This window comes from Xenopus laevis, chromosome 6S, assembly GCF_017654675.1.
Source record: "Xenopus laevis strain J_2021 chromosome 6S, Xenopus_laevis_v10.1, whole genome shotgun sequence".
Lineage (NCBI taxonomy): Eukaryota > Metazoa > Chordata > Amphibia > Anura > Pipidae > Xenopus > Xenopus laevis.
This window is the reverse complement of record NC_054382.1, coordinates 7,929,670-7,954,200: the sequence shown is the minus strand read 5'-3', so window position 1 is coordinate 7,954,200 and position 24,531 is coordinate 7,929,670. Positions and strand designations below refer to the sequence as shown.

At 40.1% G+C, this 24,531-nt stretch overlaps 1 protein-coding gene across 8 annotated transcripts in view; it reads right to left on the bottom strand.

Annotated features, from left to right (window-relative positions):
* Positions 1-24,531, bottom strand: part of LOC108719816 (sodium channel protein type 5 subunit alpha) — a 239,232-nt gene that overhangs the window by 158,231 nt on the left and 56,470 nt on the right. For all 8 annotated transcript variants that reach the window (XM_041567344.1, XM_041567343.1, XM_041567342.1 and 5 more), the window contains exons 2-4: positions 14,300-14,623; positions 13,636-13,754; positions 11,825-11,914 (exon numbers count right to left, since the gene is read on the bottom strand). In XM_041567344.1, coding sequence (XP_041423278.1) covers positions 11,825-11,914; positions 13,636-13,754; positions 14,300-14,569 — 479 coding nt within the window. In that variant the 5' untranslated portion in view covers positions 14,570-14,623. The remainder of the gene's footprint in view (positions 1-11,824; positions 11,915-13,635; positions 13,755-14,299; positions 14,624-24,531) is intronic.

Sequence of the window (24,531 nt, the reverse complement as noted above, 5' to 3'; positions counted from 1 at the left end):
CATGGCAGCACAGAAACCAGTGCAATTAGCATCAGAATTTAATAATCAGCAAACCTGTAGCATCAGCTTATATTACAGCCAGGGAAGCTCATTTTCTGCTGGATAATTAGTGACGAGCCCTAAGCTTAGCTTCTCAACAGCCAATCAGAGCCCACTGAGCATGTGAGTATCACAGACACTTTCCAAGATGGTGACCCCCTGTGACATGTTTGAAGTCCTGGATCATTGCTGCTATTGACAAGCTGAAACTTTAGCCTCTTGCAATAAGTTCAGTATATAAAATATGGCATTTTTAACCATATTCATTTTTAGGGTTTAGTTCTCCTTTAAAGAGACAGAAAAAGAAAAATCAGCTATAAAAAAAAAGTTTTAAGTCCAAAGTTGATCTATTGTTTGGTTGCCAGGGTCAGTGACCCTCAATAACCAGACATCGGGTTGAAAAGAGTCAGATTAGGAAGGGGGAATAATTAAAGAACTGCACAGAATAAATAATAAAGACCCATTGGCTTAGAATAGGTGTTAAATTAATTAATATCTACAGAATACTAAAAGTGAACTTCCCCTTTGAAAAGGCCCTGCAAGACACTATGTATAGATGAAAACGCAACAGCTACATGGTGCCCTGTTAGAGAGCTTGAGATACTAATCAGGAAGGTGTGTGGGTGTAAATGTGTATAAGCCTCCTTGCCAATTTACTAATTCCTATCTACATCAGGGTCTCCTCCTGGAACATTCAAATACAGTACAGAGTGTGCCCAATGCACCCCGTGGGGCAATGCATAACCAGCATAACCTTTCTGCTTATTCAATGATGTTCCGACTGATACGCTATTAAGTACATCGCTGCTTAAAGGAAAACTTATGCCATAACCAGCTGTGACATACAAGGGCATGTTGTATAATATTTACAGTATGTGGGTAGAAATAAGTGAATAATATTACATAACAGTGACAAGTGCCATGATTTTCACAGGGATGGGGGAGCACATATTCACTGCACCCTCACTTCCTTTAGGCAAGGAAAGAGAAGCCCCTTGTCCCGACCTTGAACTCTACAGTGCCCCTGGCCAATCCAACTGCATGGGAATCAGACTGTACTCAAACAATTGGTTCACAAACTGTGGGGACATCCCTATTGGGCTGGGATCAATGACTCAGTTGGGGGCCCCAGTCTGATGACCAGGCAGGTCATAGGGGGTTATTTATCAAAATCCAAGTTTATCTCATTATTTTCTGAAATATACTCCGACCAAATTATTCCCCTTATTTAATTATTCCCCTTATTCATCAATACATTTTCCCAAAAAATTCCAGTGCAGGAAAAAAATGCAAAAAAAAAAAAACGTACAAAATTTGAATCGTACAAATTTTTCAGATTTCCTGCTCAAAAACTTGGAGACTATTCTTGGACGCCGGTGACTATTCTTGGACGCCGGCGACTATCCTTAGGCGCCGGCGACCGTTTTTGCGCTTGACCCAAGTATAAGCCGAGGTAGAGTTTTTCAGCATATTTTGGGGGCTGAAAAACTCGGCTTATACTCGAGTATATAATAATTCATGGGAAAAAAAATTCGCTAAAAATTCTGATTTTATGGTAAAAAAAACTTGAATTTTTTTAGTTTTTGGTATTTGGCCTTTAAAGGGGTTGTTCACCTTTCAAACACTTTCCAATTCAGTTGTTTTTAGATTGTTCCCCAGAAATAAAGACTTCTTTCAATTATTTCCCATTATTTATTTTTTACTGTTTTTCCAAAATCGGAGTTTAAAGTTGAATGTCCCTGTCTCTGGTGTTTGAGTCTGGCAGCTCAGTAATTCAGGCGCAGACTCTAAACTGTTACAATTTTGCAACATTTAGGTCAAGGCCACATGCGACCGTCAACATGCGTTTTTCAGCACGTAGGATTCTTTTCCCAACATGCACTTCTCATTTTTCTCATTGAGAATTCGGACGCCATATTTAAAATATGCTGCGTATTTACGCAAAGTGTAGTTTCAAACGTGCAGATCCCATAGAGTCTATTGATCTAGTAGTTTCCTGATGTATTGGCGTTTCTGCTAAAAAAACACCAATACTGGCGTCCTGTGGCGGATTTCAGCTTGCAAGCGCCCTGTGTGAATTGCCATAGTGCCTTTTCCATTAGTTTCAGTGGTGGTGCAGTTTATGCGTATTTACGCCTGGCTGTTCTTTTGTAAAAACGCCGCAAAAACGCCACGTCTGGCCTTGCCCTTAGTTCATCCATTTCTTAGCAGCATCTCCGGAGTATTAGTAACTATTGTATCAATTCTAACAGCTGCCTGTAATGAAACCCAGAGATTCTGCTCAGCAGGGACAAAGATAAGAAATTTATCAACTAAATGTATCAAATCAGAACAGTTTACAGGGTCGGCGACCCCCCTCCCAGGGCTGCTTCAGAAGGTGAAAAAAGACACGACACTTCAATATTAGAAAAACAGTCATTGGAAAAAGTCCTTATTTCTGGTGAACTATCTGAAACCAACTAGTTGTTTGACGGTGAACCACCCCTTTAATAGATAACCCCCATAGTTTTTGGCACTCATTGGGCACAATGCAAAGACCAAAAAAAAAGACATTGAGGGATGAGCAGGCAGATAAGTCCCTCACATCACTTATGGCATTATAAAATCATCATATTCATAACACCAAATTTAGAAGGGGGAAAAATCCCAACATTTATTGTGTCATATGTGTAGCACTGGCAGTTCTCACTCTTGAAACATTGTAGCAGAAGCCAGCCTTGCATGGTTCTTCACAGGTCTGTTTATTAACCGGTTTCTGCTACATTGTTTCAAACAGCTTTCAATAGCAGCGTCACTGACAATTTTAGAATGAAAAGGAGTCATTTAAGTGTTATGGAAAGCTGCTGCGAATGACATTCTCTTTCTTAAGCAAAATGTTATTTTTTAATTAAGTAGTGAGGAAGGTATGAATGTAACAGCCTTACATAAGGAAGTCTATTTCAGCTGAGAGTGTTTTAAAAACATTAAGCGTGGGGTGCAATGAGGCTGTGACTAGTGATGGGCAAAATGTTTTTGACGCCGGCGAATTATTTTTTTTTTCTATTCGTTGTCGGCGAATCGCGCAAATTCGCTGTGAATTCGTCGGATCGCGGGACCGCATCAACGAATAGACTTTCGGACAGATCTCGATTGGGGAAGCCTGTCAGGGGGCCCCATACATGGGCCAATAAGCTGCCGACTCGGTCTGTCTGCAGCTTTTATCGGCCCGTGTATGGCCAGCTTAAGTTGCAGGTAAAACTTAGTCCCTTTGTAAAATGTATAATGAAGCAATTTAATTCTTGGGGGTACAGTTACTAAGGGTCGAATATCGAGGCTCGAATTTGACCCTCAAGGTAAAATCCTACGAATTTGAATATCGAATTCGTAGGATTTACCGCAAATCCTACGATCAAATTATTTTAATCGATCGATCGAAGGATTTTCCTTTGATCAAAAAAACCTTAGAAAACTGATGGGGAAGGTCCCCATAGGATCAAATTGTAGCTCGGTGAAGTATGTAGTCGAAGTTTTTTTTACAGAGACAGTACTTCGACTATCGAATAGTCGAATAGTCGAACGATTTTTAGTTCTAATCGTTCGAATCAAAGTCATAGTCGAAGGTCGTAGTAGCCTATTCGATGGTCGAAGTACCCAAAAAAAAACCTTCGAAATTCAAAGTTTTTTTACTTCGAATCCTTTACTCAAGCTTAGTAAATGTGCCCCTTAATGAATCAGATGAAATTTGAGCGTTGGACTGGCCAGATATGGGATGACTTTGATGTAGTTGTTCAGCTTAAATATATTGCAATATATGGACAAACAATCCCTGTTTTGTTTAAAGGGTAAGGCATTTTTCAGTAGCAGTAGCACAAAATGTCTCTGTCTTAAATATATTGATAATGGGTTGAGTGCAGAGGACTCTTGTATTTGTCCATGTGAATTTTGTGGTCACAACCTCATTGCACCCCCGCTAAATGTTTTTAAAAATTATTGGTGAACACAACTTTCCCTTGTTTGTTGTAAGCTCTGGTGGGGTTTGGCTAATGAACATATTACCTTTTCTACTCGGGGCCTGGAGCCTGAGAGCTGTGATTGTGTTGTTCTGGGCTGACAATTAAATGACAGAGTCAGTTACACACTAAACGCTCATGAATCACTGCTGTTCCCAAACAGAACGATGGAAAGGAGTCGGTGACTATTATTAAATAGCGCTACCTTAGTATTAAGTTGTCAATTTGGAGTAGGCTCATGGCTTTCAGAAAGTAGTAGCCTGGCAAGAATCATGGGGTGGAACATTAAGTGGCAACATTACTGACTGTAGGAGAGACCTGGTGATTTCAGCCATGTGACGCTTGATGGCAGTTAGTGGGCTTCGCATCATGTTGTGGCAGTTGTGGTGATGCCCAGGAACAGCCATATAGACTCAGTAAGCTTTGTTTGTGAATATGACCAATCATGCCATGTTCCATGTGGTCTCACTTGTGCCCAGGGTCGGACTGGACCGGCGGGACACTGGGAGAAAACCCGGTGGGCCCTGGCCGGCCCAGACCCGCTCCCCGATTGGCTGGCCCCATACAAAAAAAAAAAATGAAATGCGTGCAGGCGCTCATGCATGGACTACACAAGGCCCCCAGGGGTTTGGAACCCGATGGGCCCTCAATGGTCCAGTCCGACCCTGCTTGTGCCTCTATAGCTCTATCAGAACTGAGGCTTCCATAGCTGTATCAGTACTGATGCCAATAGCTTTTATGCAGCTGTAAGTAACAATACTCCTGTAGTATCACTAACAATTAGGGGGTTATTTATTAAAGACTGTTTTTTTCTGCTTGTATTATTAAAGGGGAAAAACAATGTTTTCGTGGAAAAGTCAAATTTTTCGTGATTTATTAAACCCCCGATGGTGTTAAAAGTTAGAATAAAAAAGTACTCCAACTCAGACCCGCCGAGTTCATGTAGAAGTCAGTGACAGATGCCCTGAAGATATCTTGTGCTGGTATTCTGAAAAAAGTCACGGTATTCTGGCATCAATCGAAAAAGTTGCGGTATTCAGGTGACTCATCTGAAAAAAGTTGCATTATTCGGGTGTCAAATTGAAAAAGTTGCAGTATTCTGATTTTTTTTTTTTACAAATTGATGGATTTTTTTCCAATTTCTGGAAAAAATTATTGATAAGTAGGGGGAAAAATCCATGCAGATTTGGTCCGAGTAGTTTTCAGAACATTGCACTGATCGCACATTAACATTATCAAGACTTAGGGGCCGATTCACTAAATTCGAGTGAAGGATTCGAAGTAAAAAATGTCAAATTTCGAAGTAATTTTTGGGCTACTTCGACCATCGAATGGGCTACTTCGACCTTCGACTACGACTACGACTTCGAATCGAAGGATTCGAACTAAAAATCGTTCGACTATTCGACCATTCGATAGTCGAAGTACTGTCTCTTTAAAAAAAACTTCGTCCCCCTAGTTCGCCATCTAAAAGCTACCGAACTCAATGTTAGCCTATGGGGAAGGTCCCCATAGGCTTTCCTAAGTTTTTTTGATTGAAGGATATTCCTTCGATCATTGGATTAAAATCCTTCGAACCGTTCGCTTCGAAGGATTTAATCGTTCGATCGAAGGAATAATCCTTTGCAGTATTTGCGCTAAATCCTTTGACTTCGATATTCGAAGTCGAAGGATTTCAATTCCTAGTCGAATATCGAGGGTTAATTGACCCTCGATATTTGACCCTTAATGAATCAGCCCCCCAAGGCTTCCATAGCACTATTAGCAACAAAACTCCAGAAGCACAACTGAAACTTAAAGGACAAGGAAAGTTAAACTTAAGAAGTTGCTATAAATGTTGTACATAGTGTTGGGCGAATTTGTCCTGTTTCGATTCGTTGCGAAATTCACGGAATCGATGAAAAATTTGCGAAACGCGACTTTTGACGCGCATTTAAGTCAACGGGCTTCCGTTTAATTGTCGCCGCCATCAGAATTGTCGCGGCGCAAAAGAACTATGATGCCGGCGAATTTTAGCAACGATTTCGCAAATTTATTCGCCAGCGGCAAAACATGGAAATTCGACGCAAATTCACGACCTGGCAAATAAATTCTCCCATCACTAGTTGTACATTAAGGTTTGTGCTTCTGTACAAGCCCAAGGCAACCACAGTCCTTTAGCAGTAAAGATCTGTGTCTTCAAAGATGCCCCAGTAGCTCCCCATCTTCTTTTCTGCTGATTCACTGCACATGCTCTGTGCTGCTGTCACTTACTGAGCTTAGGGAGCCACTCACAATATACAGTACACATAGAATAGAAATGTCACAATATAAGGCTGATTAGTAATTAATACAGATAATTACTACATGGCAGCACAGAAACCAGTGCAATTAGCATCAGAATTTAATAATCAACCATGTAATATCAGCTTATATTACATTATATTGAGCTTGCGGTGGGGAGGGAGGTTGCGACCAGGGGTGGGTTGTGGGCGAGAGGAGTGAGTCGAAGTGATTGTGCGCCCTGGGCCCTCCAATAGTTTTTCTGGTGAGGTGCACTCTTGTTATGCCCCTGCCATTGACAGCCACTACTTAATAGGGTGCTTCACCTTTAAGTCAACTTTTATTATGTTATAGAATAGCTAATGCTAAGCAACTTTTTAATTGGTCTTCATTATAAAAATTTTTTATTTGCCTTCTTCTTCTGACTCTTTCCAGATTTTAAATGGGGGTCACAAAAAATGCTCTGTAATGCTACAGAATGTATTGTTATTGCTACATTTTATTACTCCTCTTTCTATTCAGGCCTCTCCTATTCATATTTCAATCTCTAATTCAAATCGATGCATGGTTGCTAGGGGAATTTGAACCCTAGCAAGCAGATTGCTGAAATTACAAACTGGAGAGCTGCTGAATAAAAAGCTAAATAGGGCAAAAAACACATATAATAAAAAATGAAAAGCAATTGCACATTGTCTCAAACTCTCTTCCTCTACATCATACTTAGGGGCATATTTACTAAGGTTCGAATATCGAGGGTTAATTAATCCTCGATATTCGACCATCGAAGTAAAATCCTTCGACTTCGAATATCGAAGTCGAAGGATTTACCGCAAATACTTTGATCGAACGATCGAAGGAAAAATCGTTCGATCAAATGATTTTAATCCATCGATCGAACGATTTTCCTTCGATCAAAAAAAGCTTAGAAACCTTATCGGGAAGGTCCCCATAGGCTAACATTGTAGCTCGGTAGGTTTAAAGTGCTGAAGTAGGTAGTCAAAGTTTTTTTTAAAGAGACAGTGCTTCGACTATCGAATGGTCGAATAGTCGAACGATTTTTAGTTTGAATCATTTGATTCGAAGTCAAAGTCGTAGTCGAAGGTCGAAGTAGCCTATTCGATGGTCGAAGTACCCAAAAAAAACCCATTTTTTACTTCGAATCCTTCATTTGAGCTTAGTAAATGTGCCCCTTAAGGTTAACTCAGCCCCTTGCCTGCAGGGAGATGGTTGGGTCTCTCTGTACCTGAAATGCCAGGGCTCTAATACTCCTAAATAACTAGTAGCAACCATAAAGCACTGCCAGTACTAATGCTACCAAATAACTTTCAGCAGCGATACTCCTATAGAATGATTAGCACGGATACTCCTAGTTACCACTGACCCTCCCAATGAGCTTTTGACTAACATACAAACTATCACATGACTTAATCCATTGTTAGGGGACTCCCTGAAGATGCCTAATGGCAAGGGTCACTTTCCTCCTGCGGTTCCAGTGAACTGCATTAATGGGACGAGAGATCCACTTTAAAAATGGATAGAATTGTAATACTGCCTTTTAGAAGTATTTATTTACATGCAGCTTCCATTAAAGGGGACCTCCCTCCAATCTTTGGATAATAAAAGAAAAAAAAACCATTCTAATCAACTATCCGATTTACAATTATTTAAACATTCTCAATGGGTCTTAGGTAATTGCTTTTGAAATCTGTGTGTCTGTTTATTTAGTTCACGTGTGCTCTCAAAAGCGGAACAAGCTCTACCCCCTATAGCTGGGAAGGGTGGGAGCAAACTTACATGAATCCAAAGAAAACAGCTGCACTCTTGTATTTGAAAAGGTGAAGAACTTTTATTTAAAGTGCCTTTAAGTAAAGTTCTTCACCTTTTCAAAAATACCAGAGTGCTGCTGTTTTCTTTGGATTCTGTGCGACTCTTTATACTTTCTCTGCACTAATCAGTTCTGACTTCTGAAACAATGTAGCTGGCTGGTTACCAGACCTGGATGATAACTGATTTCTGTTACAAATTCTCTTTAAATACCATATCCTCTTAAAAGGGATTCTGTCATGATTTTTATGATGTTGTTTTTATTTCTAATTTACACTGCAAATAAGTCACTCTACAATATAAAATTTCATTCCTGAACCAGCAAGTGTATTTTTTTTAGTTTATATTGGCGTGTAGGTGAATCTCAGGTCATTTTGCCAGGTCATGTGATTTCAGAAAGAGCCAGTACTGCACCATGGAACTGCTTTCTGGCAGGCTGTTGTTTCTCCTACTCAATGTAACTGAATGTTTCTCAGTGGGACCTGGATTTTACTATTGAGTGCTGTTCTTATATCTACCAGCTGTTATCTTGTGTTAGGGAGCTGCTATCTGGTTACCTTCCCATTGTTCTGTTGCAAGGCTGCTGGGGGAGAGTGATATCACTGCAACTTGCAATACAGCAGTAAAGAGTGTTTTATAGAGCACTAGTCACATGACTGGGGACAGCTGGGAAACTGACAATATGTCTAGCCCCATGTCAGATTTCAAAATGAAATATAAAAAAATCTGTTTGCTCGTTTGAGAAAAGGATTTCAGCGCAGAATTCTGCTGGAGCAGCGCTATTAACTGATGAGTTAACTACATTTTGAAAAAAAAATCTTTTTCCCATGAAAGTATCCCATTAAAGAGTCCCAAATAAAGTCTTATCACATGTGGTGGTGAGTTCAGATACAAAGCACAAGATCCATGTGTCCCTTACAAATCTAGTTCTCGGGGCGGCTGCTGCCACGCGTCTGTGACATAACTCTGACTATTTCAATCACATCTTTTATTACAGCGCGGCTGCCAGTTGGATTGGGATTCCTGGCTGGAATTCTGACTCTGCACACAGAAGATATTTAATGCTCGCCGTCACCTGGGGTGGTTTTCTTTCTTTCTGTTGACAGCGACAAGATAAGCCAAGGCGCTTCAGCGGCAGCAGATGGCTGTCATTATCAAATTGCCGAGCCGTAGGAAACCTTTGTTGCAGCGAGTGAAACAAACCAAATGAGTAATTTTGCTGATGGCTTCTCAGCGGCGCATAATACTCATTGTTTGACTTTAAATGTAAATAAAAGCAAAACAATATGGACAAGTTAATTTGCAGAAGGGGGTTAATTCAGCCTTGATAAATCTTGGAGCCAATTGCATAAAATATCCACCCCCCTGTAAATGACATAGGGAATGATGTATTGGAAATAGGGATGCGCGAATTTGACCCGTTTCGCTTCTAAAAAATTCTCCAAAATGCATTAAAGTCTATGGGGCAAATTCACTAAGATTTGTGGTTGCACCAGGCGTAACTTCGCCGCACTTCGCTGCACTTCGCCAGGCGTAGTTTCGCCAGCGCTTCACAAATTCACTAAAATCAGAAGTTGCGCTCAGGGGTAGCGTAAGGTTGCGAAGTTGCGCTAGCGTTGATTGGCTAAGCGAAGCGAAGTTACGCTAGCGATGGTTAATTTGCATACGGCGCCAAATTCAAATTTCAATGGAGGAATACCTATCAGCGCTACAAATGCCTGGGAAACCTTCAAAACATCAAATAAAATTTTTATTTTGCCCTACACATGTGCCCACTGTCTAGTTAAGTTATCGCCCATAATGTAGAAAACACGCCAGCATTTTTTGGGACTTAGAAAAAATGTTGACTTTTTTTGAAGCAATCCCTATCTACTCTATTGCGCTTCGCCTGGTCTGAGGTGGCGAAGGAAGTCTGGCGTAAAAGGAAGCGTTCAGTACACTGCGCGCGTTAGTGAATTTGCGTAGTTACGTCCGTAGCGATAATTCGCCAGGCGTAAGGGTGCGAAGTAACGCTAGCGAAGTAACGCTAGCGTTCGGCGCTTAGTGAATTTGCCCCTTTGGGCGACAAATTTGTTTTGATGCCTTCCATTTTTTTTTCTCCCATTGGAATCTATGGCCGTCATTTCCGAATGGCGAAACTTGGCAAAAAAATTTGCTCATCCCTAATTTGCAACTTTACAGCCGTTAGAAGTCGCCATGGTGATTTAATATGGTATGGGGACACTGTGGCAGCTTATAACATTCTTGTTTTTTCAGCCGGGGGTCATTTTTTTTAATAATTATGTGACACAAGTGGCTAGTGATGAGCGATCCTGTCCCATTTCGCTTCACCAAATAACGCATGAGAAAGAACAATATCTTAGCAAATTGCAATTTTTATGCGCACAACAATTTTTACATGCGCAACTCTTTTGTCCAAATGCATTAAAGTCAAAATTATTTTAACGTGCAAAATTTTTTTGTCGCAGCAAATTTTTTGGGCGCGAAATTTTGCAGCCGTTTGGTGAAAAAAATTTGCAGGTGGCGAAATGCGGAAAATTCTCCGCAAATCCATGCCTGGCGAATAAATCTACCCATCGCTACAAGTGACATTACACACCCCCAGGTGTAAATAATGACACCATTAAGCTACATTTATACATGCTGTATACAGTGGTTTATAGGTAAAGCTAACCAAAAATGCAAAGACTAGTGATGAGCCAAATATTTCGCCATGGTCAGTATTGCAGCGCATTTCCGCGTTTAACCATGGTTGAAAAGTTTCAAAAAGTGCAGCAAAAATTCACGAAAGTGCAGCAAAAGTGCAGCAAAAATTCCCCATCCGTTTAATTTTGCACTTCAAAAAAAAAATCACAAAAAAAGATGTGCATCAAAAAAAAAAGGTTTTCGTTTTGGCATTTTCAGCGAAGTGAAACATCACAATTTGCTCATCACTAGCCATGACTGAGACTATCAGTGTGACTGGTTTGACCATGGTCTGCTTCCTTGGTAGTGGCATCATTACATCTAGGCATGTATGCAGGGCCGGAAACTAGGGTTCAGCAGATGAAGCAGCTGTCTAGGGTGCAACGATTGCGCCCTTGGCAGTGAAGCTTTATGCTGGGAGACATGATTGCGAATAAAGAGAAGTCTAGAGCAGCCAACCTCAGATAACTCTGAGCTGTCTGTAGATGCAATCTATAACCATTAATATACTCATACAAGGCGTCCAGTCTTGAAGCTTTGTTTTATTGCTCATGAATGGCTCTCTCGGGACACGCTTGTCATCCAGCAGAGCTAAAAAGAATGCTTTAAAACAAGCACGTCCATGCCTAACAATGACACAACAGTGAGGAAGACCCTCCATCATGTCCTACAACAGCTAGAGAACCATAAATGCTAAAGCACCTTTAAACATGACTGTTTCATAACATAATTCTATACCATATTAGTGGGGATATATTCTATTTAGCTTCCTTTAAAGGAGCTCCAGTATTCATTTCCATACACCATTTTAATCAGAGTACTAGGCTGCTATACACATGCATCAGAGCTGCAGACCAGGATAAAGGCAACTAATGTGAAGAACTAGAGCCTGCAACATCTGGCTGTAACATTACATATCAATGACTTAAACATACTGTATATTCAACAATAACATTAGAGAATAGCAGCTATTTCTGAATAATAGAATGAGCTGGAAAAGATGAAGTTGAATAAAAGATACTTACTCAACATACTTGAGCCATGTTCCGGAGTCAGACATGGCCATAAACACACAGTTGGTGAGAATAGTGCACATTATAAACATACTGAACAATGTAGGGAGTCAAGTCAAGGAAAAAAACCATATGGCTGATAATAAACAGACATGAACTGAGTCATTTGGTGGCCCTTGTGTTTTCTGCCTCCCATTACAGTGCTCTATAGGGACCTACAACGTAACAACTGCAGAAAATCTGCAGCAACCAATCAGAGGTTAGCTCTCATCAGTAGTGATGGGAGAATTTATTTGCCAGGGGTGAATTTGTGGCGAATTCCAACGAATAAATTAGCGAAACCACCGCGAAAATTTGCCGGCTTCAAAAAAAATGGACAACGGCGTCCGTTTTTTTGGACGCCGGCATATTTTCGCCAGCGAATTTGCTGGCGAGAAGCCGGTGCCGTTTTGCGAATTTCGCTGGAAATTCACAAATTTTTAGGCAATGCAAAACGCCCCAAATTCGCCCATCACTACTCATCAGTTTAGTGCAGTTAGAATGATTAAAGTAAGTGCATTGTTGGTTACTTCAGGTTACTATATAGAGGCAAACTCTATCCGCCCCCTACAAAATCCAGACTTTCTGTATTCTGTAATTGTTACCAAATTCCAGCTTTGGCCTCGTGTTAAAGCAACATGCTAAAAGTTTAATCTCCAATGTGAACCGAAGCCTGAATAATTATACTCAGGGGGATTTACCCTTTGGACAACACACAGACAGTGCCCTGGGAGAATGACTAGTTCTGACATTCTTCTAAAGCAACGTACTGTATGTTTCCTTTAGGGGCAAATGTGGGCAAGTACTGGAAGTTTAAATAGGAACAATTGGGGATAGAGGTTAAAGCAAGATGATGACATAAGGGCAAGATAGCAGCATTATTGAAGGGACGCCTACATTTTATAAAAATTAGGGTTGGCAATTATATTTTAAATGATAATTTAGCCAGCTTAGGTCTGTTTATGCACTGGATCCCACCCAAACCATGATCTAGAACAGTGATCCCCAACCAATGGCTCTTGAGCAACATGTTTCACACCAAACCCTTCGGATGTTGCTCTCAGTGGTCTCAAAGCAGCTGCTTCTTTTTGATGTCCTGGCTTGAAAGCAAGTTTTGGTTCCATAAAAACCAGGGGTACTGCAAAATAGAGCCTTCTGTAGGCTGCCAGTCCACATAGGGGCAATCAAATAGCCAATCAGAGACTTTATTTGGCATCCCCAGGGACTCTTCATGCTTGTGTTGCTCCCCAACTCTTTCCACTTTTTAATGTGGCTCACGAGTATAAAAGGCTGGGGACCCCTGATCTAGAACAAGAATTTGTGTGAGCATTTGTGGGCTTCTCTTGCAAGTTACTATTGCATCCAATTGTTGATGCCGGAAGTGCAATTAAAGCATCTTGGCTCCATTCCATTTGACTTTTGGACATTGATCCTCCCTGTGTTAAATCAAAGCTAGAAAGCTTTCTAGTTACTCTTACTGAGTTGAGCAAATTAAATGTAGCTTTTAGTTAAAGTATTTAACTGAACTGATGGTTCTGACAAATTGTTTCAGAATTCTTCTATTCTTTTGTACATTGTACCCTGACTTTAACGTAGTAAATTAACCCCACTTTCTCCAATTATTTTACAAGTCTACCCTTAATATTTGTTAAAATGACCTAATTACAATTTCACATTCATATATCAATCCATTAAAGTACCAAATTGGGCCACCAAGAGTTCCATTATTATTACAAAGATGGCCACCATTCATCCAAGAACATAGAACACCATGAAAAGGATATGAATGTACCAAAACTTTGATTGAAGCTCTTCGGATGGGATTGAATGGGCTTATTATATACAAAGCAGGTGTGGCGCTAAATCTGAAGATTGTCTTTCCTTTATTTACTACTATAAAGGTCTGGTGAGAAAAGAAGAAAAAAACAGTGAATAATTACAACTGCAAAAATGTTGCTATGGGTTACTAGGACTTTTTTTTACATTTTCATCTTGTTTGACAATTTGCAATTGGTCTTCTTGTTAACCTTTTTTTTTTAAATTGTTTTTTAAGTGATTTAGTATGCCCCTCTCTAGAAACTTAAATTTAAAAATTTTGAATTCAAATTTAAAATGTTTCATTGAAATGCAATCTGGCTGCCAGGGGAGTGTCACCCACATGTCTGTTTTTATTATCACTTTCTTTCTCAACAGTCCCTCTCCCATGTTCTGTTATTCAAACAGTTACCTGGTCATTAGGGTAAAAGGGGTCACAACAACCAGATGAACCAACCAGGGTCAAACATATCAAAAATGTTTCCTCTGTTTACCAGAAGAGAGGATTTTTGGGGTGCTATATCCAACCTCTGATTAATATGTCCTATACATAATAAAGACCAATTGCAAACTGTTTTAGAATTTCTTTGTTTACACCATGTGGTAGATCCCTGATAACTAACGTGAACTCACCTTCTGGTTTCTGTAGAATGGGTCGATGTCCTCCAAGGGCTGTCCAATGAGCTGTGTAGGAAAGTCCCCGTAGATGCGGGGGAGCTGTTTGCCTGCTTCCAGGTCAGGGTGGGGTCTCGGCTTCTGAGCCTCATTATTTTCCTCCTCTCTGTTTTCCTGTTTAGCCGACCTGGGCTGTTCCTCGGTGATGCGCTTTTCGATTGCAGCCAGAGATTCGGGAGTGAACCGGCGGAAGCTGTCAGGACCCGGTGGTAACAAGAGGACTGCCATATTCTCATCCTGCTCCTCGTGTGTACTAATTCTTATTTATAGCATTGGAAACTGCTGCAAGACAAAAAGGGCAGAACAAAATGGTAAATACCAAAAGAGAATCCCTTCTCTGCATCAGTGTAAGCGACATAACTTAAGGTGGCCATACACGGAGAGATGTCGCAATGTCGCCAAACGAGCGGATCTCTCTCCGATATGCCCACCTTGAGGGCTAGGGCCCAACGATCGGATCCTAACGAATGGGAACGGGCGGTTGGATCGCGGGACCGCATCAACGAACAGATGCAGCAGGATTTTTTGTCATTGAGTCGGCCAGATCTCGATCGGGGAAGCCCGTCAGGGGGCCCCATACACAGGCCAATAAGCTGCCGACTCGGTCTGTCGGCAACTTTTATCTGCCTGTGTATGGCCACCTTTACTGGATAAAGTAGGAAATATACCTTGTTTTGTCTGAATAACAAGGTTCCTACAACACCTATTAAAGTAGGTACAAGGCTTGGTCAGTGGATCACAGCAACATATACAGATATGGGATCTGTTATCCGGAAACCCATTATGCAGAAAGCTCCGAATTATAGAAAGGCAGTGTAGCATAGACTCCGTTTTATCCAAATAATCCAAATTTTTGAAAATGATTTCCTTTTTCTCTGTAATAATAAAACAGTAGCTTGTACTTGATCCCAACTAAGATATAATTAATCCTTATTGGAGGAAAAACCTGCCTATTGGGTTTATTTAATGTTTACATGATTTTCCAGTAGACTTAAAGGAGAAGCAAAACCCCTACCCTACATAGACCTCCTCCCCCCAGCCTAGCTGCTACCCCGGGCAAATGCCCATAAGTCTTTACTTACCCCTCGGTGCAGATTCTGTCCAGCGGAGTTCATGGCAGCCATCTTCCGGCTCTTCGGTAATCTTCAGAATGAGACCAGTGCAGCGGCGCATGCGCAGTTGGAGCAATTTTCTCATTCCGAAGATTACCGAAGTGGCTGAAGATGGAGAGGATCTGCACGGAGGGGTAAGTAGAGACTTAGGGGTAGGGGTTTTTTAACGTTAGGGTTTAGTTCTCCTTTAAGTTATGAAGATCTAAACTATCGAAAGGTGCATAATCCAGAAATCCCCAGGTCCCAAGCATTCTGGATAACAGGTCCCATACCAATGATTCAATAGATAGACTTTACTGGTCACCTGTTTGTAGGCAAATATCTCATTGGTTGCTATGGGTTACTAGACCTGGTGAAAGCTTTTCACTTCCTAATACCTCCTGTTGTTGCTAAATGCATTTTGGATGTTTTGTTTCAGACCCCCCCTTTTTTTTTGAATAAATGTCAAACCCATCACACACATTCAGCAAACTTCTAAATTTAACTGGTACAGATTTTCATGCAATAATAACGGTGAAGTGATTTTCATGCGCGTAAGCACTCAACGGCTCATTATAAATTCAAGTGGTGTGTTTTCAGCTTTCAAAACAGTGGTCTAACAAGGTTTTGATGCCAAAAAAGCTATTTTCCACTTTAGAGTGACATTAACCCTATGTTGGCATCTGCCTTAAACAAAGGGGGACATTTATCAAGTGCAGGATAAAGCACAAAGTGTGAGAATGGGCACAATCTGCCATGTTTTCTGAGCTACGTGTCTTGCCCCAAACTTTACATCAGAGGCCAGAAACCTGCCCCCCTCCTCTATTAATACAGTGATACCTGTATTCAGCAGTGCTATATTCATGAAGGGCAGGTGGGGGAAAGCACATAGATGTCCACTATCCGCACTCTACCCATCTATGCCCATACCTGCTTACCATGTTGTTTGCACCTGCAGTGCTGATTTTTGAGGTGCAAAGGCAGAACCCAGACATGGGTGCTCTTTAATTGAGCATGCCATATAATGAAGCCATGTCCCAAGCCTGCCCATTACAACTTAAAGAAAAACCTATACCCCCTAAACAATGTAGGTCTCTATAAAAATGTATTGCACAAAAGAGCTCATATGTAAAACCCTGTTTCATGCAAATAAAACATTTTCATTATAACATACTTTTTTAGCAATATATGCCAAAAACAAGGGTCACCCCCTGGGATCGCAGGATTAACGGTGCACACAAACAAACCATACATGTTAAGTCACATGAGCCAATTAACAGACAGAGTTCTGTCTTTTGCTTCCACACTTCTTCTTGTTACAGTTAGAGCTGCAGTATTTCTGGTCAGGTGATCTCTTCCTGTTACAGTTAGAGCTGCAGTATTTCTGGTCAGGTGATCTCTGAGGCAGCACACAGACCATCACGAAATGGGGGTACAAGGCAAGAGATGTAAAAGAGAAATATTTACTTAAATAAATATATATACCAGTTTGGAGAAATTGTTTAATTTGCCACGCAACTTGATATAAACTATCTGTTGCTTTAGTATTAATTTTGGGGGTATAGTTTTCCTTTAATGCCATCTAAAATCCAACCCACTGCCTCAATCCTCACAAGAATACGGTCTCAGCTCTTGGGGCCCCTGGCTCAGGCCCGGATTTGTGATGAGGCCACAAAGGCCCAGGCCTAGGGGGCGTGATCCCCAGACGCAATTGAAGGGAGCATTTGGAAAGATTACTCCTGTACGCAATCATCCCCAGTACTCAGATGCATGTGCACGTTCGCGCTCGGGGTACGAGTGTGGGTCCCTGCACTAGGATCCAGGAAAGCATTACTTAAAATCAGGGAAATGCGCCAATTGAAATGTATTATAAATTGGTGAGACCACAAATAAAAAATGTAAAATGTGGGAAAACTTAAAATCAGTGCACTTAAAATCGAGATTTCACTGTATATGCAAAAAGGAAATCTCTCCTTTCCATTCTGGCAGGCTGCTCCTTGGCTACAGCAGGGGGTTCGTCTCCTCAATTTATGTCTAGTAGCCGGGAGACATTAGCGTAAAGCCTATTGAATATAACATATTATCACATGTAGAAGCCTGGACGTTTATTTCATTTTTTTTCTGGAAATAAACGTCACTAATCATATTACAAAGCGTATTTCTTGCCATCTAGCACTATGGCAGTTAAAGGATTATCATTCATCATCATCATCATCATTTATTTATATAGCAACGACAAGAAACACAGTGCTTTATTTCAAAGCAAGATGCAGACAGACAGACGGCATATTTATAGAGTCATAAAGACCAGCAGGTTAAATCCCATATATCTGTTTGCCAGCAAACACCTTCATACTCATATATTTTTTGCATGATTGGAAGCCAACAATAAAAACATAATTTCCTATTACACGTACGCAATGTATATGGGCGTATATGTGTTTATTGATGGTGGGGCCCGAAGGCAAATCAGACCGTGTGGGCCCTGTTATTTGCATGAATGATGAAAACCCAGTTTACCACCAACTGAAGGGCCACACACATATTAAAATAGTTACTGTTGCCATCTTTTCATACCCACTATCTTCCACTCTACTGTGTCTTTAACCACCTCCCCTAGTTGACTGAAGAACCATCAAGAGATTCTGAGAAAAGATTCTTGCTAATCCAAAACCAACATTAGACAGAGAAGCGTAGATTGGCCACAGCTGAGCTAGAAGGCCAGGAGTAATACCCAGCACATAGACGAGGAAGCCAAACTTCATGGCCATGCTTTCTTCTAAACCAAACAGCTCCATTATCTGCCAGGGGCTTGGCTTATTTTTAGTTCATTAACAGACAGCAGAGACAGGGGTCGTTGACAAAGGTTAGGCTTCCTAGGAAGTAATTACAAAGAATTTCCAGAACAGCAAGATGCACTTATCAGACCCATATCAGAGAAACAAGATCCCAGGAAGAACAATTTCTGGAAATTGATATTGTCTATCCTATTGCCTGAAGCCAACAAAAATGGCTCACTATGTTAGCCAAATGTGTTCAGCTACTGACCCAAACAAGTAGATCTGAACAAAGGCAAAAGTGAGATACAAACTATCCTACTTCTCGATCTGACAGTGGCCTAGGATTTCTGGTCTTTCAACAATGGTCAATATATATATATATATATATATATATATATATATATATATATATATATATATATATATATATATATATATATATATATAGAATATCATGTAATGCAAGTCACTCGGTCTCAGGGAAGACTAAAACATTGGAATAATAAATTTAATCTCTTTTTTACCATATTTTAAATATTTAAAAAAATAAATAAATAAATAAAAAAAAAAAAAAAAAAAAAAAAATATATATATATATATATATATATATATATGCGCACATTGGGTCCTAGTTAATGGACTTATGTTTAAAAAAGGCATAGCAAATATGAAAGGTATGGCCACCTATTGTAGCTGAAGTAACTGAAAGATAACTGCATATAAGGCCTGTGAATGCTAATGGAAAGGGCAATTTAACTCGTATTTCATTTGAATTCAGGGCAGAGCAAACCATTCAGAAAAAAAATACATCCTATATCAGAGAATCATTTTACAGGTGGTAATACATGCCTTCAGCATTAATACTGGCACTTCAGCATACAGCCTGTTGTTAGATGGACAATTTATTCTGATGGCCCAGCATGCAATATCACTGATGTTCCTCCTGTATAATCACCTATAGCATAGACAGGAAGCTGCCAATTTACCTAGACAGCACAGCAGTGATGGAAAGCATTTGCTCTGGGCTCCCCAGCAGCACAGACGCCCCTTGGGATAAGTGTTAACAAAAGCACAAAATACATATTATATTATTTTATTAGCTCTATATAAGGGTGATTAGTCAAATAAATATCCACACCCTGATAGACTGGCAAAACCAGCACTGGATCAGTATCACACTATCTCAACAGGTGCCTTATGCAGGTGTACAGGTGCCTAATAGATTAGTGTAGCTATTTTTATAGATAATTTGTACAATCTGGTTACAGCAGTTTCTCTTTCCTACAGCAGCCCAAACTCATTGGTACACCCCATTGGCTTTAAAAAGCAAAAAGCAATTGGCAATTGTTCTTAAAGGGATACTGTCATGGGAAAACATGTTTTTTTCAAAACGCATCAGTTAATAGTGCTGCTCCAGCAGAATTCTGCACTGAAATCCAATTCTCAAAAGAATTAAATTTTGAAATCTGACATGGGGCTATACATAGTGTCAGTTTCCCAGCTGTCCCCGGTCATGTGACTTGTGCTCTGATAAACTTCAGTCACTCTTTACTGCTGTACTGCCAGTTGGAATGATATCACCCCTCCCCCCAGCAGCCTAACAACAGAACAATGGGAAGGCAATCAGATAACAGCTCCCTAACACAAGATAACAGCTCCCTGGGAGAGCTAAGAACAACACTCAATAGTAAAAGCCAAGTCCCACTGAGACACATTCAGTTACATTAAGTAGGAGAAATAACAGCCTGCCAGAAAGTAGTTCCATCCTAAAGTGCAGGCACAAGTCACATGACTGGGGGCAGCTGGGAATATGTCTAGCCCCATGTCAGATTTCAAAATTGAATATAAAAAAATTTGTTTGCTCTTTTGAGAATTGGATTTCAGTGCATTTTTGATGCATTTTTGTCCCCATGACAGTATCCCTTTAATGTAAAGGTGAACCACCCACATAATTCCCTGGCTATCCTTATTGCTTTCATTTAATTATTGCCTTTCTTGTTTGATAAGGGGAGGCAAAGTGGTTTCATTGGGTTACTGGGGAGACAACATAACATTGCAGCAGTCAAGCTCAGATCATCACAACATTAGTGTTACCACCTTAGTTCAAATCACCTCCAATACCAACATATAGTGGGGGGTAGACATATGAAATAAAGTGCTAATTGAATGCAGACACTCAGGCTGCACAGGAAATAAGAGCCGGGAATGTGTCATTTGGCTGTACAAGGTGATTGCAGCTCTTCATACCAACATGCACTACACTGGGGTTTTTCAAAAGCACAGCAGTACAGGCATGACTCACGCCAATTAGATGCAGGAAAAGAGCTTATATTTTATTTCCCTTTTTCATACCGTGTCACGTCAAAAGGTGCGCAGAAAGCAATGACAGCGGCGACTGCCCCCCCCTTGCAGACTAACTTGCCAAACGCTTCTGCGCTAAAAAAGTCGGAACTTCATTTAAAGAAGGTGGGGGTCAAAAACACTGCAGCGGTTATTTTCATGTCAAGTCATGCTGCTGCTGAAATGTAATATTTTTATTCCAGGCAGGCTCTGCTTACTGTATAAGAAAATGATACGTTGCAGATGCACAATGTATACAAATAGAACATTGTGTTGGGTTCTGGTAGCCGGGGGGAGATCGGATCACAAAACAAATCAAAGACAAAAGGACTGCTAGGACAAACATGGGTAATTCCATGTCCGATAATAGAGCAAACAAAATCCATAACTTATATTATAAGGGAAAACTACTAAATGATGTTAATAAACATCAATATGCATCAGTTAGTCCATAAGGATTTATCAGTTATTAAAAATGAACAAAGTCAATCAATAATGATCACTAGTGAGCAACAATAATAAATCCAGATGGCTCAGACAATTATATTCCATCGGCCCACTGGATCGATTCTTAAAGCTGTCCAATCAGATTTAAGTATTATATAATACATGCAAATGCAACAAATATGTACCTAGGGGCTTTTAAAGCACAGAGCTTCATTCTTCCATCCATTCACTCCAAAATCACATCTGACCAATCAGATCATTTTCAGCACATTTTCACAGTATGGCAGGACTACAGTTTATTGAAGGCAAACACAAAGGGTTTTAAAGGTGCTGATTAATGTATCCATCCATTTACCCCAGGGATTTCAAAGTGCTGAGCTTTATCCTGCCATCTATTTAGCCTCAAATCACATGCCAATTTATTAAACAAATCAGATTACACATTTTGCACAGTATGGTAGAACTACAGTTCATTAAAGGCAAAGACAAAACTCCATATTTAATAAAAGCAACTCATTTTGCCCAGGAGCAGTAACCGATAGCAACCAATAAGATGTTTGTTTTTAAACAGGTGACCAGTAAATGCTACCTGCTGATTGGTTGCTATGGGTTAATGCTTCTGGGCAAACTTAGTGAACTAAAAAGCAACTAATTTTGCCCAGGAGCAGTAACCTATAGCAACCATTAAGATGTTTGTTTTTAAACAGGTGACCAGTAAATGCTACCTGCTGATTGGTTGCTATGGGTTAATGCTTCTTGGCAAACTTAATGCCTTTAATTACATACCCCAAATGGGTTTTAATGGTGCTGATTACGTTTTCCATCCATTTACCCCAAAATCACACATGTCTTGCCAGACCAATACGATTCCATTTCATAGTATTGCAGAACTACTCATAAGTAATTTGTGGCCGGGGAAAGACCAATCATGTATCTGCTGAGCATTGGGCACTGTGGGAAAAGCAAAACATGTGCCATCAATGTACCCCAAAATAAGCTGACCATTGAGACAGCATCTTAGGACTGGAGGACTACTTCTTTGGGTCTGAAGGATAATAGACACATTTGGGGTGAGTTTACCTGCAGACAACTCCATTGTGTGTATGGCGGTCTTATCAACCAGGAGTCACCCTGAATTCCCTTGCTACTTCTTTTTGGACTTTGGGGTTCTAAAGAAGATGGCAAAACCCTAAAAGACTCATTGGAGGAGCCTAAGAAATTGGCACCTCGTGGTGATTTCAACTTTCCTTCCTCTTATATGGGTTATAATTGATGCAAATAGTAGGAACCGCTATAGATCAGCCCAGAATCAATGTATATCCTTAACCTTGGCGAAATCAAAGTTAATTTGCAGTCACTGTCAAACAAATGCTGCAAGCTTATAAGGGCAAAGGGTTTTCAGCGGCTACAAATGCTTAATTATGTAACAACAATTAAGGTGCACACAGGGAAACTGCTTTCTGCCAGATAAGGACATAATCGAGTTAGATAGGAAAATCTATTCACGATTCATGCTGGTTCCTCTATACAATCTCCAGAAAGTGGATTCCTGGTAGGTCTTTGTGTTAAACTCATTGAATGATAAACATATGAGCAGCACATGTACATTGGAAAGTGGCTGCACTGATGGAACTCCTTGATTTGTTTTCCTTGCTTATCTCCTTGGATACAAGAACTATATAATAATTAACATTATAACACAAACCACAGTCATGATTTAGGTATCTAATCAGTGGTGACAAACTTTCTAATTGTTACTAAGTGACATTGTCATCATTACTCTAATGTATTATTAAAATATTAAGGAATGATCCAATTTTAGGGGTCCCGGTGTATGAAGAGATAAAAAAAAAGTCACCAAACTCTCTCATGACCTAGAGAAGGGAACCTCCAGCTGACCCTCATAGATGCAGGGGAACCAGTAAGTCCATTTCTACAGATTGCATATACATAAGAACCAGCATGAATCCTGATTGGATTTCATATCTAATAAGATTATGTCCTTATCTGTTAGAAAGCAGCTTCCCTGAATTTAGATTAATTGCTACTGCATAATTAAGCCCGTTTAGTCACTGAAACCTTTATGTGCTCATAGCAGTAAGGGGGTACCATAAAATAGGGTGTGCTCAAATTTGACTAATGTGTGGTCCACATCAAGATCTATCACAGGATTATCTGGGTTCTGTTCCATGGAAAATTTAACTTCATTAATTTCACTGAAGAGTAAGTCTACATCGCAGGTAATTGAGCAGCACCCATTCCTCAAGTGATATTTTTATTTAAAAAAGTGCTCCTTAAAGGGATACTGTCATGGGAAAAAAAAAAATTTTCAAAATTAATCAGTTAATAGTGCTGCTCTAGCAGAATTCTGCACTGAAATCCATTTCTTAAAAGAACAAACAGATTTTTTTATATTCAATTTTGAAATTTGACATGGGGCTAGACATATTGTCAATTTCCCAGCTGCCCCAAGTCATGTGACTTGTTCTCTGATAAACTTCAAACACTCTTTACTGCTGTACTGCAAGTTGGAGTGATATCACCCCCTCCCTTTTCTCCCCCAGCAACAAAACAAAAGAACAATGGGAAGGTAACCAGATAGCAGCTCCCTAACACAAGATAACAGCTGCCTGGTAGATCTAAGAACATCACTCAATAGTAAAAACCCATGTCCCACTGAGACACATTCAGTTACATTGAGAAGGAAAAACAGCAGCCTGCCAGAAAGAATTTCTCTCCTAAAGTGCAGGCACAAGTCACATGACCAGGGGCAGCTGGGAAATTGACAAAATGTCTAGCCCCATGTCAGATTTCAAAATTGAATATAAAAAAATCTGTTTGCTCTTTTGAGAAATGGATTTGAGTGCAGAATTCTGCTGGAGTAGCACTATTAACTGATGCGTTTTGAAAAAAACACGTTTTCCGATGACAGTATCCCTTTAAAGGAGCCAAAAAGATGGAAAAGGACCCACGGTCCTTTTATTACAATTTAAGATGCTTTGGATGTTAACTGTATGGCTCTACAGGCTCAGTAAGAATACAAAGAGTGTGTGTGTGTGTGTGTGGGGGGGGAAATGTAAATCCTTAATTAACCCATGTATCCAGTGACATACAGATCCATTTGTAGGATTGCTTAGATTGTATTCCTTCATGTTGTATAACCTGAGTTAAATGTGATAATAATGATGTGTTGTAATCTCTGTTAAAGGATGCAGACCTGAGCTAGAGACTGGCCAATGAGAATCTATCAGAGGTGATAGTCAACACTGCAATTGGTGGATTGTAGTCTATTGTAATGAGTGTATCTAAGATGTCAAAGGTGCAGAAAGAACTAAACACATTCTCACCTATACACAAGTTATATTTCAGCCAATTTATTACATTACATTGCCATTATTTATCCTAATCAAACCAAGATGCATGAATTCATAGACCGAAAACGAATAAAAAATGTCTGTTTTCTATTTTAAAATGGATAATTCCATTGTGTTAGGTAAGGCCTATGGAATTATTCCTTTAATCATCCTTGATA